The sequence below is a fragment of the Microcaecilia unicolor genome, chromosome 1, assembly GCF_901765095.1.
Source record: "Microcaecilia unicolor chromosome 1, aMicUni1.1, whole genome shotgun sequence".
In the NCBI taxonomy this organism is placed as follows: domain Eukaryota; kingdom Metazoa; phylum Chordata; class Amphibia; order Gymnophiona; family Siphonopidae; genus Microcaecilia; species Microcaecilia unicolor.
The window spans coordinates 92,796,161-92,815,645 of NC_044031.1; the positions used below are offsets into that span (position 1 = coordinate 92,796,161).

General features: G+C 46.5%; 1 protein-coding gene across 1 annotated transcript in view; it reads left to right on the top strand.

The window, feature by feature from the left end:
- CUL2 (cullin 2) overlaps window positions 1-19,485 on the top strand; it is a 419,462-nt gene that overhangs the window by 302,776 nt on the left and 97,201 nt on the right. Inside the window, exons 14-16 of the mRNA XM_030199038.1 lie at window positions 15,193-15,252; window positions 15,995-16,123; window positions 16,788-16,874. Coding sequence (XP_030054898.1) covers window positions 15,193-15,252; window positions 15,995-16,123; window positions 16,788-16,874 — 276 coding nt within the window. The remainder of the gene's footprint in view (window positions 1-15,192; window positions 15,253-15,994; window positions 16,124-16,787; window positions 16,875-19,485) is intronic.

Below are 19,485 nucleotides of genomic sequence, written 5' to 3' on the forward strand. Positions count from 1 at the left end.
CGAGCGCCGGTTGAGGGTGCGTCTAGGGCTGTAGCCCAGGCTGCGGAAGTGCACAGTCTGGGGGGTTTCTCCCCCGAGTTTGTTTTGCTGCTGCATCAGGCCTTCCTTATGCAAAACGCTGCCCCTGCTCCCTCGTCTGGTAAAGAGGTTGAGGCCCCCGGAGGTAAACGCCCTCGGGTTGATTCCCAGGCCTTGGAGGACTTTGTCTCCTCCGATGTAGATGAGGGCAGCGTATCTGAGTTCTCCCAACGGTCCTTTGCGGATTCCTTGGAGGAGACGGATCCCCGCTCGGATGGAGCGGATGACCCCTCTGCAGCGTGGCTCTTTAGCTCAGAGGATTTGCCCAACCTGTTAGTGCAGGCCATGGGCATTTTGAAGATTTCCTCTCCGGAGGACGTCTCTCCCTCAGCCCCTGTTGGCTCTGCCATTATGCTGGGGACGAAGCGCCCGCCTAGAACCTTCCACGGGCATGATGCCATGCACACCTTAATTTCGGCTCAATGGGATGTCCCGGAAGCGAGCCTTAAAGTGGCTAGGGCTATGTCCCGCCTCTATCCTTTGCCTGAAAGTGAACGTGAGGCCTATCTGTGGCCTACCGTGGATTCTTTAATCACTGCGGTGACTAAGAAAACGGCGTTGCCGGTGGAAGGTGGCACGGCCCTAAAGGACGCCCAAGACAGAAGATTGGAGGCGGCCTTAAGGTCGTCCTTTGAGGCGGCTGCTTTAAGTTTGCAGGCCTCAGTTTGCGGCTCCTATGTGGCCAGGGCGTGCCTGACTTTGGTGCAGCGGGCTTCCCCCTCGGATCATTCCTTGAGGGCTGATTGGCCGGCCCTGGAATCGGGCTTGGCCTATTTGGCAGACTTGCTGTATGATGTCTTGAGGGCCTCAGCTAAAGGCATGGCTCAGACAATCTCTGCGCGGCGGTGGCTTTGGCTGAAGCATTGGTCTGCTGACCACGCCTCTAAATCCCGCCTAGCGAAATTGCCTTTTAAAGGCAAGCTGCTCTTTGGGGTCGAGCTGGACAAAATCGTGACCGATCTCGGCACGTCTAAGGGCAAGAAGTTACCAGAGGTCAGGGCTCGGGCTAGTACTCGTCCCGGTACCTCCAGAGGACGGTTTCAGGAAGCCCGTCGGTTCCGTCCGGGCAGGTCGGGCTCTTCTGCCTCCTCTTCCTTCAAGAGGAACTTCTCCCCCAAGCAGCATTCCTTTCGCAGAGACCGCCGTCCCGGAGGTGCTCCCTCCGGTCCTCCCCCAGGGTCTCGTACCCAATGACGGGGCCTTGGTCCACACCCCAGTGCAGATTGGAGGACGGCTGTCCTCGTTTCTGGGTGAGTGGACCACAATAACTTCAGACGCTTGGGTGCTGGAAGTCATCAAAGACGGCTACAAGCTAGAGTTCTGCCGACCCTTAAGAGACGGGTTTGTACTCTCTCCCTGCAAGTCTCCGGTCAAAGCTGTGGCAGTGCAGCAGACCTTGGACAATCTGATCCGCCTGGGTGCGGTCGTTCCGGTGCCAGAAAATCAGCTTGGCAAGGGACGTTACTCCATTTACTTTGTGGTACCAAAGAAAGGAGGTTCTGTACGGCCTATCCTCGACCTCAAAGGGGTCAATCGGGCCTTGAAAGTTCGGCACTTTCGCATGGAGACTCTCCGCTCTGTTATAGCGGCAGTGAAGGCAGGGGAGTACCTGGCATCCTTGGACATCAAGGAAGCGTACTTGCATATTCCCATCTGGCCTCCCCATCAACGCTTTCTGCGTTTTGCAGTCCTGGGCCGACACTTCCAGTTCAGAGCCCTCCCGTTCGGGTTGGCTACTGCTCCGCGGACCTTCTCCAAAGTAATGGTGGTCATCGCGGCCTTCCTGAGGAAGGAAGGAGTACAAGTCCATCCTTATCTGGACGACTGGTTGATCCGAGCCCCCTCTTATGCAGAGTGCGGCAAAGCTGTGAACCGGGTGGTTGCTCTTTTGAGCTCCCTAGGGTGGATCATCAACTGGGAGAAAAGCCAGCTGCGCCCGACTCAGTCCCTGGAGTATCTGGGAGTTCGATTCGACACCCAAGTGGGCAGAGTGTTCCTGCCAGACAATCGGATTGTCAAACTTCAGGCTCAGGTGGACCAGTTCCTAGTAGCCTCTCCTCTTCGGGCTTGGGACTATGTGCAGCTGTTGGGCTCTATGACGGCCACGATGGAAGTAGTGCCCTGGGCCAGGGCTCATATGAGACCACTACAACACTCTCTGCTGCAGCGCTGGACTCCGATGTCGGAGGATTATGCTGTGCACCTTCCCTTGGACCCAGCAGTGCGCAAGGCGCTGAGCTGGTGGATGCAGACAGACAAGTTGTCTGCGGGAATGCCTCTGGTGACCCCGGAGTGGATTGTTGTCACGACGGACGCCTCTTTGTCGGGCTGGGGAGCCCACTGCTTGGGAAGGACAGCGCAGGGGCTCTGGTCTCCTGCAGAGGCAAAGTGGTCTATCAACCTCCTGGAACTCAGAGCCATTCGGTTGGCGCTTTTGGAGTTCATCCCGGTACTGGCGTTGAAGCCAGTACGGGTCCTGTCGGACAATGCCACGGCTGTGGCCTATGTCAATCGCCAGGGAGGTACCAAGAGCGCCCCTCTAGCCAAGGAGGCTATGAGTCTATGCCAGTGGGCGGAAGCGAACCTGGAACAGCTGTCAGCGGCCCACATTGCCGGAGTCATGAATGTCAAGGCGGACTTTCTCAGTCGCCATACCTTGGAGCCCGGAGAGTGGCAGCTATCTGCTCAGGCGTTCTTGGACATCACGAAGCGCTGGGGCCAGCCAAGCCTAGATCTGATGGCGTCATCGGCCAATTGCCAAGTGCCGCGCTTTTTCAGCAGAGGACGGGACCCTCGATCCCTGGGAGTAGATGCTCTTCTCCAACAGTGGCCGACACAAGAGCTTCTCTATGTGTTCCCGCCCTGGCCCATGCTGGGCAGGGTGCTAGACCGGGTGGCAAAGCATCCAGGCCGGATAATCCTGGTGGGTCCGGATTGGCCCAGACGTCCCTGGTATGCGGACTTGATCAGGCTCTCAGTCGACGATCCTCTGCGGCTGCCAGTGGAGCAGGGCCTGTTGCATCAGGGTCCCGTGGTGATGGAGGATCCCTCCCCCTTTGGTCTTACGGCCTGGCTATTGAGCGGCAGCGTCTGAGGAAGAAGGGCTTCTCAGACAAGGTCATCGCCACTATGCTGAGAGCGAGGAAGCGCTCTACTTCTACTGCTTACGCCAGGGTTTGGCGTACCTTTGCAGCGTGGTGTGAAGCAGGCTCATTTTCTCCATTCACTGCTCCAATTTCTTCAGTGTTGGCATTCCTGCAAGAAGGTCTGGAGAAAGGCCTGTCGCTCAGTTCCCTTAAAGTCCAGGTAGCGGCCCTGGCTTGCTTCAGGGGCCGCCTGAAGGGTGCTTCCCTGGCTTCGCAGCCAGATGTGGTGCGTTTTCTCAAGGGAGTTAATCACCTGCGCCCTCCTCTGCACTTGGTGGTGCCTGCGTGGAATCTCAATCTGGTGCTAAGAGCATTACAGAAGCCGCCTTTTGAACCCTTGTCGAGGGCATCTCTGAAAGACCTGACGTTGAAAGCAGTCTTTTTGGTGGCTATCACTTCAGCCAGAAGAGTTTCCGAGCTCCAGGCGCTCTCATGTCGTGAGCCTTTTCTGCAGTTCACTGAGGCAGGAGTGACTATTCGCACAGTGCCTTCCTTCCTGCCCAAGATTGTTTCTCGCTTCCATGTGAATCAGCAGCTCTGTCTCCCTTCCTTTCGTAGGGAGGACTACCCAGAGGAATACTCTGCTCTTAAATATCTGGATGTGAGACGAGTCATCATCAGATACTTGGAAGTGACCAATGATTTCCGGAAATTGGATCATCTGTTTGTCCTGTTTGCAGGTCCTCGTAAGGGTCTGCAGGCTGCTAAGCCTACAGTGGCAAGATGGGTCAAGGAAGCCATTGCAGCGGCTTATGTGGCCGCAGGGAAGGTGCCGCCTATCCAGCTGAAGGCTCACTCCACTAGAGCTCAGGCGGCCTCGATGGCAGAGGCCGGGTCTGTCTCCTTGGAAGAGATATGCAAGGCGGCAACTTGGGCATCGGCCCATACATTCTCCAAGCATTACCGCTTGACTGTGGCTGCTCGGGCGGAGGCCCGATTTGGAGCTTCAGTGTTGCGGTCAGGGATTTCTATGTCCCACCCTGGGTGAGTACTGCTTCGGTACATCCCACCAGTCTATGGATTGATCAGCTTGATGATATGGAAGGTAAAATTATGTATCATACCTGATAATTTTCTTTCCATTAATCATAGCTGATCAATCCATAGCCCCTCCCAGATATCTGTACTGTTTATATTCTGGTTGAATTTTAGGTTCACGTTTAGTCTTCAGTTACTTCAGGAGGACTTCATGTTCAAGTTTTTTTTTTCACTTGGATTCTTCAAGAGTTGAGACGAGTTTGTGTTACAGTGAGCTGCTGCATTCCTCTCCCCTCCGTTTTACGGGGCTGGATTGAGACTTAAATTCTGCCGGCACTCCCTCCCGCTTCGTGCGGCTGTAGGGCAGCTTTGTACCCCTCCCGCTTCTGCGGTGTTAGGGTCAGTCAGCTCCTCCCGCGGTTGCGGTTGCAGGATAAGCCAGATCCCCCCGCATCGGCGGGGTGGTGTCCCTCCCCCGCTCCGCGGGGATGAGCTGGACGGATTCCCCTCCCCCACTTGTGTGGGGATGAGCTGGGTTACTTCCCCTCCCCCATTTCGGCGGTGGTGAGCTGGGCAGAGTGTCCCTTTGTGGGTGTAATTCTCTAAGTGCTGAGTCCTGCGGATGGAGCTTTGATATCGACATACTGAGGAGTTTCCGGCAGCACATGACCACATATAGGGAGGCAAAAAGTTTGCTCTCTATCTCCACCTGCTGGTAGATGGACACAACCCACCAGTCTATGGATTGATCAGCTATGATTAATAGAAAGAAAATTATCAGGTATGATACATAATTTTACCTTGCACACCTATCTCGATCCTTCCAGCTCACAGGAAGTATCTTCGATTTCAGCTGGGAACTCAGCACATTCAGTACTGTGTGCTGTCTTTTGGTCTGGCGTCTGCGCCCAGGGTATTCACAAAGTGCCTGGAGGTAGTCGCAGCATCACTACGCAGACTGGGAGTGCATGTGTTCCCTTATCTCGACGATTGGCTGGTGAAGAGCACCTCGAAGGCAGGTGCTCAGCAGTCCATGCGAATGACTAGTCAGGTGCTAGAACTACTGGAGTTCGTAATCAATTACCCCAAGTCCCATCTCACTCCAGTGCAAAAGTTGTTGAAACAGAAAGACAGTTCGAGCTTATCTTCCCGAGACCAGGGCAGACAACCTCCTGTCCCTGGTGTCCATAGTTCGTCTCAACAGATCATGGCTCAGCAGATGTTGAGACTTCTGGGGCACTTGGCCTTCACAGTTCATGTGACTCCCATGGTACATCTACACATGAGATCGGCTCAATGGACCCTAGCTTCCCAGTGGTATCAAGCTGCGGGGAGTCTAGAGGATGTAATCCAACTGTCCACCGACTTCCGGAATTCTCTGCAGTGGTGGGTGATTCGATCCAGTCTGACATTGGGGCGTCCATTCCAGATTCCTCAGCCACAAAGAGTGCTGACAACGGATGCATCCCTCCTGTGGTGGGAAGCTTATGTAGATGGGCTTCATACTCAAGGAGCCTGGTCCTTTCAGGAAAAAGGTCTTCAGATCAATCTCCTGGAATTGCGAGCGATCTGGAATGCTTTAAAGGCTTTCAGAGACCGGCTGTCCAAACAAATCATATTAATTCAGACAGACAATCAGATTGCCATGTATTACACCAACAAGCAGGGGGGGCACCGGATCTCGCCCTCTGTGTCAGGAAGCTGTCCAGATGTGGCTTTTGGCACGCTGTCATAGCATGTTTCTCCAAGCCACATACCTGGCAGGCATAAACAACAGTCTGGCCGACAGGTTGAGCAGGATAATGCAACCTCACGAGTGGTCGCTGAACGTGGGCGTAGCCTGCAAGATCTTCCGAGCGTGGGGCACCCTCTTGGTGGATCTTTTTGCCACTCAAATCAATCACAAGGTCCCTCAGTTCTGTTCCAGGCTTTAGGCCCACGACAGCCTAGCGTCAGATGCCTTTCTCCTGCATTGGGGGACAGGCCTTCTGTATGCGTATCCTCCCATACCTCTAGTAGGGAAGACTTTGCTGAAACTCAAGCAAGACTGCAGAACCTTGATCCTAATTGCACCCTTCTGGCTGTGTCAGATTTGATTCCCTCTTCTTCTGGAGTTGTCCTCCGAGGAACTGTGGAGATTGGAATGTTTTCCAACCCTCATCACCCAGAACGAGGGGTCGCTTCTACATCCCAACCTCCAGTCTCTGGCTCTCATGGCCTGGATGTTGAGAGCTTAGAATTTGCCTCCTTGGGTTTTTCAGAGGGTGTCTCCTGAGTCTTTCTTGCTTCCAGAAAAGATTCCACCAAGAGGTGTTAATCTTTCAAATGGAGGAGGTTTGCTATCTGGTGTGACAGCAAGACCCTAGATCTTCTTTCTTATCCTAAACAGACCCTGCTTGACTACCTTATACACTTATCAGAGTCTGGCCTCAAAACCAACTCAGTAAGGGTTCATCTTAGTGCGATTAGTGCCTATCATCGCCGTGTAGAGGGTAAGCCTATCTCTGGACAGCCTTTAGTTGTTTGCTTCATGAGAGGTTTGCTTTTGTCAAAGCCCCCTGTCAAACCTCCACCAGTGTCATGGGATCTCAACGTCATTCTCACCCAGCTGATCACTTTTGATCACCCAGCTGATGAAAGCTCCTTTTGAGCCACTGAATACCTGCCATCTGAAGTACTTGACCTGGAAGGTCATTTTCTTGGTGGCTGTTACTTCAGCTCGTAGGGTCAGTGAGATTCAGGCCTTGGTAGTACATGCACCTTATATCAAATTTCATCACAACAGAGTAGTCCTCCACACGCACCCTAAGTTCCTGCCAAAGGTGGTGTCGGAGTTCCATCTGAACCAGTCAATTGTCCTGCCAACATTCTTTCCTCATCCTCATACCCACCCTGGCGAAAGCAGTTTTTATACCTTGGACTGCAAGAGAGCATTGGCTTTTTACATGGAGCAGACAAAGCCCTTCAGACAGTCCGCCCTGTTGTTTGTTTCTTTCAATCAATCCCAACAGGAGGGGAGTCGCCATTGGAAAACGTACAATCTCCAATTGGCTAGCAGATTGCATTTCCTTCACTTATGGGTAAGCTGGGCTGTCTTTAGAGGGCCATGTCACGGCTACTTCAGTGGCTGACTTAAAGTCAGCCTCCATTGAGGAGATTTGCAAGGCTGCAACGTGGTCATCAGTCCACACATTCACATCTCACTACTGCCTTCAGCAGGATACCCGACGCGACAGTCAGTTTGGGCAATCAGTGCTGCAGAATCTGTTCGGGGTTTAGAATCCAACTCCACCCCCGTAGACCCATTTTTGTTCTGTTCCAGGCTGCACTCTCAGTTGTTTATGGTTTCAGGTCAATCTGTGTTATGTCCTCGCTGTTGCGAGGCCCAATTGGCCAATGTTCATTGTTTTGAGTGAGCCTGGTTGCTAGGGATACCCAACATGTGAGAACAAGCAGCCTGCTTGTTCTCAGAGAATACCTGCTACAGGTAAGTATCTTCGCTTTCTCCGAGGACAGCAGTCTGATTGTTCTCATAAACCCGCCCTCCTCCCCTTTGGAGTTGTTCTTGTTGTTTGTTGCTTCTATGCTTTTTGATTAAACTGAGGAAGCACGCTCACGCAAAACTTTGTTTTTATTTTGCTGGCAAAATGCCAGTTCCTGGGCCAACGCGGACGTCAACCCGCATGTGAGAACAATCAGCCTGCTGTCCTCGGAGAATACCTGCTACAGGTAAGTATCTTCGCTGTATTGTATAACCTGTGTGTGTAACTGCCCGATCCACCCTTGCCACTCCCAGGTCCACGCTCCCTTGCAGTTACGTGCTCCGGAACTCGAGCGTGCAACTTAGAGAATAGTGACTAAGGGCAGTTACATGCGTAACTGCTAATTTGTGCCAGTTAGCGCATGTAAAGGCCAGTTATAGCCTATTCTGTGTTAATACCAATTATCTTCTCATCAAATTGTTACTTGTATAACTGCCTTTATGGTATGTGCGTCCATATTTGCGCACTAATATCCAGAGTTGAGCATACATACATACATAATACAGCTTTCTACAATTAGAGGGATAGGATATAAGCAGAGGTAGAAGTAAAATACATAGATAAGACGGAGCAACATATGTTAGATAGAAATAAGGGAAATTAAGGAAAAATTGCACATAAAATTAGAGAAGAGTAGGAAAGTGATTTCAGCTACAGTAGTTGAAGATGAGCAATTCCTGCTACATCTTGTGTAGCTGGAGTTAGTCCTTTGTGTGACTAGCTAGTTAGTTGCCTCCATTAAAGGATTGGGAGAAGAGCCTGCTTCCTGATGTAGAGATAATTTTGCATTAAGCAGCCTTTCTGGGAGTGTTTTCCCAAAGTGTGAGACTACTCTGGTGAAAGTTAGTGTGTGGGTGTCAAATCTCATATGCAGTAAAAAGTATTGTTTTGTATACAGGGCACTTTTTACTATATTGGAAGTGCAATCTGTGCATATTTGACAAGATAGAGGGAAGGCAAGATATATCAAAGATAAGTGCCCCTTATTATACGGAATTGTTTTTTGGGAGTGGGAGATTTAACAAAAGATCCCTCCATCTGGTCAAAATGCTTTTCTACCGCATGTCTCAGCCCAGGACTTTTCTTTACAGTCCTCTGGAAAATACTATTGTGTCTTTTTTGTTCTGCACCATTTTATTGATCATTTGTGAACTCTAGCTGCAATGGTACCTATTGAATATGTTATGGTTTACTACCTATCTTGTTTTATTTGGTTTTAGTGGGATAATATTCATGTCTGTTGCTGAGACTGATGCATGTTATTTCTATTATAAATATTGGTCTATAACTTGCTTTACTATACTAGTGCTTGAAGACAGTGAGGTAGAACACCCTAATAAATAAATAAATGACCATCATACAGAGTCTTGAAGTGATTGTGCCTATTTTTTGTTATCTGCTACTACTACTACTTAACATTTCTAGAGCGCTACTAGGGTTACGCAGTGCTGTACAAATTAACGAATAAGGACGGTCCCTGCTCAGAAGAGCTTACAATCTAAAGGACGAAACCTGCTCAAACCTGCCATCAAAATGATGGTCTTCATTTGAGAGAAGAGTTTGAATCAAGAATACCATAAGATCAGCCAGCAGATGTCATTCGTTTAAGATAACTGGGACTTCCTTATTCTCCTGCTAGACTAGACCATTCCAGACTGGTCTCCAGCCAGCAGATGGAGGCAGAGAATACTGACTTTAAGTGATATGACCACTATAAGGATTGGTGCACACCTGGAACTTGCAGGTATACTGTCTGAGGCAGTTGTTTGCAATCTGGTTTGGTACAGTAGCAGGCTGTGTGGTTGGGCGCACTGAGGCTTGGTTCACAGCCCATGGCCCGTGTACCTGGTTGAATCTGTACTAGTAGTAGAAATCTTAGGGTTAATCTATAGACCTGTTGATCAGTTTAGGGAAGACATAGCCCCTATGCCAAGTCTGGCCTACAGGCCTCCTCTGGTGGGCTGTTGGTTTGGGACCAGGTGGTGTGTCCCAAGGGATATCTGCTAAGGAAGAGCAGTAGCTTGGTGGCCCCCTGGTGTCTGGGTCTTGCTTTTCTCTCTTCTCTGTTTCTCTCTTCTTTTGTCTCCCCTTTGTTTTTCATTTTATCTCGTCTCCTCTGGCACTAACTACTGTATTTTTAAAATAAGAGCGAAAATATAGACAGGTCGGGCCATTGAGAAGGAGCTGTGGCACTAGTGGACTGAGGCTGTTGGAAACTGGAACAGGGAGGAGTACCTCACAGCCCTATTCAGCCTTTGGAGTGGTCAGCATACCTGATCATGGAAAACACTGTGATGTATACAATACATGCAGACTTCTTTTGGCTACTGACTTATTTTGCCCTACCTGCAATGAAGACACAGGAGAGCACATGGCCACCTCAGTGAACAGGGAGCCCAAAGCATAGCTGAAGCCCAGGTGAGGCGCAGGAGCTGGAAGCTGTGTTGGGAGAGCTTTTACTGCTGGCAGGAACTATGGCCTTGTGTTAATTTCTGCAACGAATTCCAGAATTTAATTATATGTTGACTGAAAAAATATTTTTTTTGGTTTGTTTTAAATGTACTACTTAGTAGCTTCATTGCATGCCCCCTAGTCCTAGTATTTTTGGAAAGATTAAACAAGTGATTCATGTCTACCTGTTCTATTTTACTCAGTATTTTATAGACCTCTATCATATCTCCCTTCAGCCAACTCATCTCCAAGCTGAAGAGCCCTTGCCACTTTTGCCTTTCCTCATAGGGAAGTCATGCCATCCCCTTTCTCATTTTTCTCACTGTTCTCTTTACTGTTTCTAATTCTGTCATATGTTTTTTGAGATGCGGTGACCAGAATTAAACAGAGTATTCGAGGTGTGGTCGCACCATGGAGCAATACAAAGGCATTATAACATTATCATTTTTGTTTTCCAGTCCTTTCCTAATAATTTCTTATATTGTTTGCTATCTTTGCTGCCGCCACTGCTGTACACTGAGCAGAAAGCAGATAAATGTCAGGAATTATTAGGAAAGGAATGGAAAACAAAAATGAGAATGTTATGAAGCCTTTGTATCACTCCGTGGTGCGACTGTACCTCTAATACTTTGTGCATTTCTAGTCACCACAACTAGTGAGTTCACAGTCGGTGGTTTTTGTTTTTGTGGTGGGGGTTTTGTTTTGGGGTTTTTTTGTACTTGGTGCAATTGGAGGGTTAGGTACTTGCTCAGGGTCACATGGAGCTGTAGTGGGAATCAAATCTGGTTCCCCAGGTTCTCAGCCTACTGCACTTACCATTAGGCTTCTCTTCTACAATCCAACAGTATAACTAACATTTTACTCACTAAATTGAGCTTTAAGATGTCTTCCTCACCACCATTGAGATATAGAGAACCCATACTCATACAATATGGTATGAAAGCGGTATACCATATGCATACATGATCCTGATCTGTCTTTGCCATTTTTGGGACATAGACTGTACAAGTCTGTCCAGTACTGGCCCTGTGCCCTATCTACATCCAATGATCAAGAATGGACCACAACTCCATCTATTTTGTGGTGACCAATAAAGGAGGAATGTTCCACTCAAACCTACTTCAAGGGCATTAATTTGGTGTTGTGGGTACTCAGCTTTTTCATAGAGACCTTGTATTTGGTGATCACTGCAGTCAGGGAGGGTGAGTTCTTCATTTCGCTTAATCTGGCAGAGGCTTATCTGCACATCTTGATTGTACTGTGCACCAAATGTTTCTTCGGTTTTGTGTCTTAAGCAAACATTTTTGGTTCAGGGAAATGCCCTTCAGCTTGGCTAAGGCTCCCAGAACCTTCTTGATGGTCCTGGTGATGGCAATGGCAATGTCCCTTTGCAAAAAGGGGATCAGAGTGCACCCATACCTGGACAACTAACTGGTCCTAGCCAATTTGCAGATTACAGCTACTTGCAGAGTAATTCAGGTGTTGGAGAGCCTAAGACGGGTGGTCAGCTATACATAGTCTAGTCTGGAGCCTTCTGGAGTGGAGGAGTAGCCTAGTGGTTAGTGCAGTGGACTTTGATCCTGGGGAACAGAGTTCAATTCCCACTGCAGCTCATTGTGACTCTGGGCAAGTCACTTAACCCTCCATTGCCCCTGGTACAAAAAAAGTACCTGAATATATGTAAACCACTTTGAATGTAGTTGCAAAAAAAAAAAAAAAAAAAAGCCTCAAAGGCGGTATATCAAGTCCCATTTCCCTTTCCCTCTTGGTCATTGGAGTGCCTAGGAGCATGGTTTGACATGCTGACCAGAGACAGGGTGGGTAGGTTAATCTCTTAACTTCAGGCAATTTGTGCACAGTTGGATTTGAGGGTCTAGTCTTACTTGCAGTTGCTCAGTTCCATGGCGGTGTCTCTGAACCTGGTGTCATGGATGAGTGCCTACATGCATCCCCTTCAGTGTGGTTGCTCCTTTCCAGGTGGTCTTGGTAGGCCTCTCCACTGGATATGGAGGCACAGTGTGGTGGCACTGTTTGTCTTCTCAGGAGGCTGTCCCTGGAGCTCCGTACCTGGGTGGTGGTGATGGTGAACAAGACCGAAAATACTATAGTGCCTTTGTATCACTCCATGTATGAGGAAAGGCAAAATTGGTTAGGGCTGTTCAACTTGGAAAAGAGAGGGATGAGGGGAGATATAATTGAGGTCTACAAAATCCTGAGTGGTATAGAATGAGTAAAGTAAATCAATTTTTTATTCGTCCCAAAAGTACAAAGACTAGGGGACACTCGAGGAAGTTACATGGAAATACTTTTAAAACAAATGGGAGGAAATATTTTTTCACTCAATGAATAGTTAAGCTCTGGAACTGTTTGCCGGAGGATGTGGTAACAGCGGTTAGTGTATCTGGGTTTATAAAAGGTTTGGACAAATTGCTGGAGAAAAAGTCCATAGTCTGCTATTGAGACAGACATGGGAAGCAACTCTTTGCCCTGGGATTTGTAGTATGGAGTGTTGCCACAATTTGGATTTATGCCAGGTACTTGTGACCTGGCTTGGCCACTGTTTAGAAAACAGGATACTGGTCTTGATAGACCACTGGTCTGACCCAGTATGGATACTCTTATGTTCTTATGATGGATCAGAGATGCCAGTTTCCCTTGTCTGGGGAGCTCATTGGCTTAGGGAACCTGGTCACATCAGGAGGTTGTCTGGTCTAACAATAGGTTGGAGGCCTGAATGGTTCAGCTGGTGCTGTTGACCTTTCACTCCTTGGCTCTGGGAGTAGTGGTGCAGGTGTTGACGGAACGTGCAACAACCATGGCTTACGTCAATAAGCAAGGAGGAACTAGAAGGTGGTGTTGGTAGGCACAGAGATCATGCCATTATTCTGGTGGACTGAAGAGCCTCTAGGAGCCATCTTGGTGGTGCATGTTGCAGGCATTCAGAATGTGCAAATGGATTTCTTCAGTCAGAATATTCTGGACCTGAGCAAGTGGGAAATGGGGCTTTGGCCTTCCAGCTGCTGGTAGACCATTGGGGGCCCACCAGTGTTTGATCTGATGGCATCTCACTGGAACGCCAAAGCTTTCAAATTCTTCAGCCAGTGAAGGGAGCAGAGTTTGCAGGGTATCTTCAGAGGTTGTCACAGGAGTAGCTGCTATATATGTTATTTCCTCCTCTCCCCCTGTCGCTCATTGGTCACATGGTGTGTGAGATTGGAAGGCACCCCTTTCTGGTGATTCTTGTGGTCCCAGATTGGCCACTGCATCTGTAGGAGATCTACTTTGGCTTCCTGAGGCCCTGGGCAGCTGAGGCAAGGGTCCATCATCGTGGAGGATCCAGTTCCTTCTGGCTTATGGCCTGGACCCTGAAAAACTCAGATTGTCAGGAAAAGGTTACTCAGTTGCTATGTCCACACTCCTGAAGGCATGCAGAACATCTGCCTCCCTGTTTGTCAGGTATTTGAGGCCTGGTGCGAGCAGAAGGAGTTAGTGGTACTATGGGCAAATGTGCCCTCTATTTTGGCCTTTCTGCAAGAGAGTTTCGAGCGAGGTTTTCTCAATTCCTCAAAAGTGTTGGTGTTCCACTGGTATTAAGTACAAAGGTCACCAGTGGCAGCTCATTGTTTCTTTATTAAAGGGAGTTAAACAACTGCATCCAGCTTGCCGACCGGTGATTACTCAGTGAGACTTGTCTTCAGTTTTCAAATCCATTTTGAGTCCGTTGATTGAGCCTTTGAGGAGAATATTTCTTTAGGACTTAAAAGGCAGTGTTCCTAGTGACAAAATGTGTGTTAAGAATTGCAGAATCTCTCTTGCAGAAATCTTTCTCTTTTCTTTTCTGCCAAGTCAGTCTTATTGAGGATGGTGCCTCCCTTTTTGTCCAAGGTGGTCTGAATGTGAATCAGATGGCACATCTCAAGATCGTGGCAGGCATAGAAAATTTTGTGCCATGGATGTCCTCAGGGTGGTGTTTCACTATTTGGAAGTGACTCACTCTTTTCAGAAGCTGGATCATGTTTTCTTCTTGGACAGTGGCCTGTGTAAGGGAGAGGCAGCCTCCAAGTCTTTGTTGGTTTCATGGATCAAGGAAACAATTGGTTCTGCCTACTTCCTACATAATAAAGAATGCCAGCAGTGGGGCTCAGGTGACTTTCTGGGCTGAAGTTAGGTCTGTGTTGCCAGTAGAAATTTGCAAGGTAGTGACTTAGTTTTCTGCATTCTTTTGTCAAGCACTACAGACTGAATGTACAAATGAAGGAAGCCAGCACCTTTGGAAGGGTAGTCCTCGGGAGCATTGTCATCTTCCTACCTGGGGCAGTGAAACTTGGCTATGTCCCATTGATCTAGCAAAAGCACAAGGAAGCCAAAATTTGTTCTTAACTGCTAATTTTCTTCCCTTGAGTTTTGCTAGACCAATCCAGGTCCCTCCCTTAGCAAATTGTATCATATGCTTTTTTTCTGCTAGGTCTAGGACATTGGGCTCCTTCAGTACTGATTTATTCTAAGCATTTGGTAGAACTTGGGGCTACACCTTGAGTCACTAGAGTTTCATTACTATCTTTTCTTTATTATTTGTTTTTAGTAGTTTCAGATGGTGTTTGAGATCAGCTTTGACAGAAGTGTACTGACAAATTTCAGGTCTGTTAGTGTTTTCTGCCTTCATCGGCTGGTTGGGGAGCAAAACCCACTAGTCTGAACTGGTCTAGCAGGATTCAAGGAAAGGAAATTAGGTAAAAAATTTCATCTACTACCACTGCCAGTCCTGGTTCTGGATAGCCCTGAACACAGTAGGCTGAGCTGGAAATTGAACCTGAATCTCCCATACAACAGTGTACAGTGTTGCCACAGGGTCATGAGGCCCAGATATAAACATCTTCTATGCTAATAATAAACATAATTGTATTTTGCTCTGTTGAAGTGAATGCTAAATATTGCACTTCTCTTAATTTTCATTTCAAGTTACATTTTAACTAGTCTGTGTGTTTGTCCATATGCAGGCTCTGACATTAGTAGTAAACTACAGAGAGGCCAGGTCTATTTGCAAGGCACCTGAGTTGGTGAGTACAAAAATGTTGCTTTTTAGTCCCTTGGTTTTTGCTGTTTTTCTTAATTCTCTCACTGTTCATCTTATTGTCTGCTGTTCAGCTTTTCTCTTCCTCAGACATACACCATGCTTACCATATGAAGAATAAAACAACAGTTTGGTTACCATAAGTAATAGGATGTTGGAAACTAACAATCAGAATGAACTTTACTCCTTATTTTCCCTTTGACATGACTACTTACCACTTGCAGTAGTTGTATCACAGTTCACCATTGAACAGTCAGAAAAGAGAGCCTCTCTGAGCTACATGTTCTGTCAGATAGAGGTTGGGTATTTAATCTTCCATGTAAGGTTTCTGTGGCAGCATTCTTAATACCATCCAAGCCAAATGATGAGATATGGAATCCAAGGCTGTTGTGGTAGTACTGAACAGCAATCATTAGGCCAACAAGCTCCTTCCTCTACAGTGTGTCCTTAATGGTTCCTCTCTTTCCTTTCACCAATCCCATTGCATACACAAAAACATAAACATTTCCATACTAAGTCACACCAAAGGTCCATCTAACCCAGTTTCCTGTTTCCAGCAGTGGCCAATCCAGGCCATAAGTACCTGACAGGATCCCAAAATAGTAAGATTCTGTGGACCCTATTCTGGATCCTCCCCTTCTAGTCAATAAGAAGCATGCAAACAAACTGATTGTTGTATGGACTGATTCTGTGTTGGGATTTAGAGTGTCTTTTTTCTTTTTTTGTAGTTGGCTAAGTACTGTGACAACTTGCTGAAGAAGTCAGCAAAGGGAATGACAGAGAATGAGGTGGAAGATAAGCTTACAAGCTTCATTACTGTTTTCAAATATATTGATGACAAGGATGTTTTTCAGAAGGTAAACAAATTTGGATGAATGAGTTAGTCTGTCATCATGCCTGTGGAATCTGTAAACCTTAGAATATGTAGAACATAGACAAAACATCAACCCACAATTTGAAAATGCACACCAGAAGAGGATGCAAGGGAATTAATAAAATGGAAAGTTCAACATATAATTTGAAACATCTAATTTCAACATTTCAAATCATACATATATTCAGCAATGCAGTCTGTTTAAGTAATGCCTCTGAATATCCACATATAACTTCAGGTATCTAAGTCCTGTGACCCATCTAGATGTATAATCCATATGCTTAGCAGCTGAATATTGCCGCTTAGGTGTTTATCTTTAAGTAACACCGCCCATGGGACACCCAAATCCTATCCACTTTCCAAATGAATAATTCGGATGTATGACAATTTATATGTCCAAAACTATCCTTTCAGTACCTAGAAGATATTCTTTAAAAAAACAGAAACAAAAAACAATTATGTAGCGAGCATCCCTGGTGGCTGCACATGTATGCTTTTGAATGTTGACCTCAGAATGTGTTGAAGACATTTAAATGCACTGGAGAAGACAACAAGGGCAACATAATTGTCTGAGCTTGCCAAGAGCAAGAAATAGAAACATGGAATATGTGCCTGACTTTGAGTTTTAACTTTCTTCCTTTATATAGTTCTATGCCAGAATGTTGGCAAAACGATTAATTCATGGATTATCTATGTCTATGGATTCTGAAGAAGCCATGATCAACAAATTAAAGGTACTGAAACAATATTGCTTTCCAAATAGAGCATTGTCTGGTAATGTATTTGTCACATTTTCATTTTTGACTCTCGCCATCAACTTGTAAATGTTGTAATCCATCTATTTGTACATAGTGCAGATGATGGAGTAGTAGTGTACATCATATAAGCCGACAATCTACATTACGTTTTGTCTATTTTGCCTATCTGTCATAAAATAATCTCCTTTGAACTAGATCTTTAAGACCATAAGATTTTATTATAGCTTCTTGACATGCTTCTTTCATGCTTGAACATGCTAAATAAGATAGACCTCTTCACAGCTTGTTTCCTGAGAAAGAGTAAATATCTTTGAGATCAGAAAATGCTGTGATTTTAGAAAATTGTCACATGGGATTTTATTGTTCTAAAAGCTTGAGTATAAATGAACTTTAGTAGACTCAAATATCTTGTTGTTTATACTATGTGACTGCTATGTGGGAGCCATTATGGGTTACATTACCACCTAAAGGGAGAAGCTACATTTTGAACATTTAGTTATCACACATGTAGGGAGGGGTGGGGGTGATGGGGGGTTGGGTGGTGTGAGATAGAGTGGATGAGTTATAGCGTTGTAATTGTTTAAAAGAGGGTGGGGAGATTAGGATGGGGAGTGGGGAGAGGAATGTTGGACTTACGGAGAATTTGGCTCTGTGTTTTCTTAGTTTATTTGGTGACGGGGTATGCCTCCGATATTGGGGATAGAGCGAATGGTTTCTGGCTTGACTAGCCAACATGATTGGCCACCCTCGCTTTGTGATCTGGGGGACAGACTGGAGGCTATAAGAGCCAAAGTCTTTGGTCTGGGCTGGATTCTGGCGAGATGGTGAGGCTTCTCCATTGATATATTATGCATGTTACACCAGAATAATGGCCCCTCTGTTCACAGAGTCTAAATGATTATATATGTTTCAGCTTATGTTACCCGTTGAGCTGTTGCCTGTAGAGGACTCTTGGAAGTTGGGGAGATAGGACACAATCGGGGGATTGGAATACATGGGGAAGTGGAGGGACTGGCAGTTCCAATATTGCATAGGTTATTTGTTGGAATAGTTCAATTTGTTAGCTAATTTGCTATTTTATTATAACATGTTGGAACACAATGTATAACAGGGAGGGAGGGGGGGGAGAAAATGGAAAAAAACAAATTTCTATAATTGTAATTTATACAATGGTGTTAGCTTCTTAAATGACATTTGGTTCTGTAATCTATGCTGAGAATTGTATCAAAATTTATGTTGTCGTTTATCAATAAAAAATTTAAACATACTATGTGACTGCTACTTGGAAATTACATCATCATAAGTTGGAGGACCTTCATAATATATTGGCTAGAGCACAGACCTGTGCAGTCTAAAAACACAGACTGAATGCCCTCCTCCTCTATCCTCACTGATGCTGATCTTGAGCAGGTCACACATTCTGCCTGTACTCAGGCTTGCCCAAGGAGATTTAATTGACAGGAAACAGTGGGAGCGTGCTTGACCCATTAGGCAGAGCTTGCCGCCATATTGAGTCACTCAAGGCAATAGCAAATGCTTATTAGACATAAGGACTGCCTGTGCGTGGCTTGGCATGGACCAATAGTTTGCTTTGGTTTGAGTGTATCAAGGTGGCAGCTACGGCTTCAGCCTTGTCACATGACATCGTCTCCTGTTATTTAAACCTCCTTGGGTTTGACTGTAGGGTGTTTAGCTTGAGGTGACATATCCATGAGAAGAGAATTGCAAACACCAAAATAGACCTGGAGTCTGAGAAATTGAGAAACTATGGCTCTGCCCCTACATTTATCTGCTTTTCAGGAGCTGCTGTTTGTAGTCTTGGACGTGCTTTTACTAGCCAGGAGAAGCTTTGCTTTACCCCTTGTTAGTGGTTTGTTAACCCCTGATGCAGCCTATTTGACGAAATGTGGCTATGTCGGGCCTCTCTCAAAGAATTTTTCAGACTCCAGGTCTGCTTTGGTTTTTCTGCTCATTGGTTGCTGTGGACTTATATAAAAGTACATAAGTATTGCCATACTGGGAAAGACCAAAGGTCCATCAAGCCCAGCATCCTGTTTCCAACAGTGGCCAATCCAGGTCACAATATGCCTGGCAAGAACCCAAAAAAGTACAAAACATTTTATACTGCTTATCCCAGAAATAGTGGATTTTCCCCAAGTCCATTCAATAATGGTCTATGGACTTTTCCTTTAGGAAGCCGTCCAAACCTTTTTTAAACTCTGCTAAGCTAACCGCCTTTACCACATTCTCTGGCAACTAATTCCAGAGTTTAACTACACGTTGAGTGAAGAAAAATTTTCTTCCTGAGATACATCTTCCGCACCCTGGTACAGTCAATGGTAATAAGTCATCTGGATTACTGCAATGCACTGTACACTGGCTGCAAAGAACAGACTATCAAAAAACTCCAAACAGCCCAGAATACTGCCGCAAGACTCATATTTGGAAAAACTAAATATGAAAGTGCAAAACCCCTAAGAGAGAAACTTCACTGGCTCCCACTTAAGGAACACATTGCGTTCAAGATCTGCACAATTGTACACAAAATCATTCACACAGACGCCCCAATCTACATGCTAAACCTCGT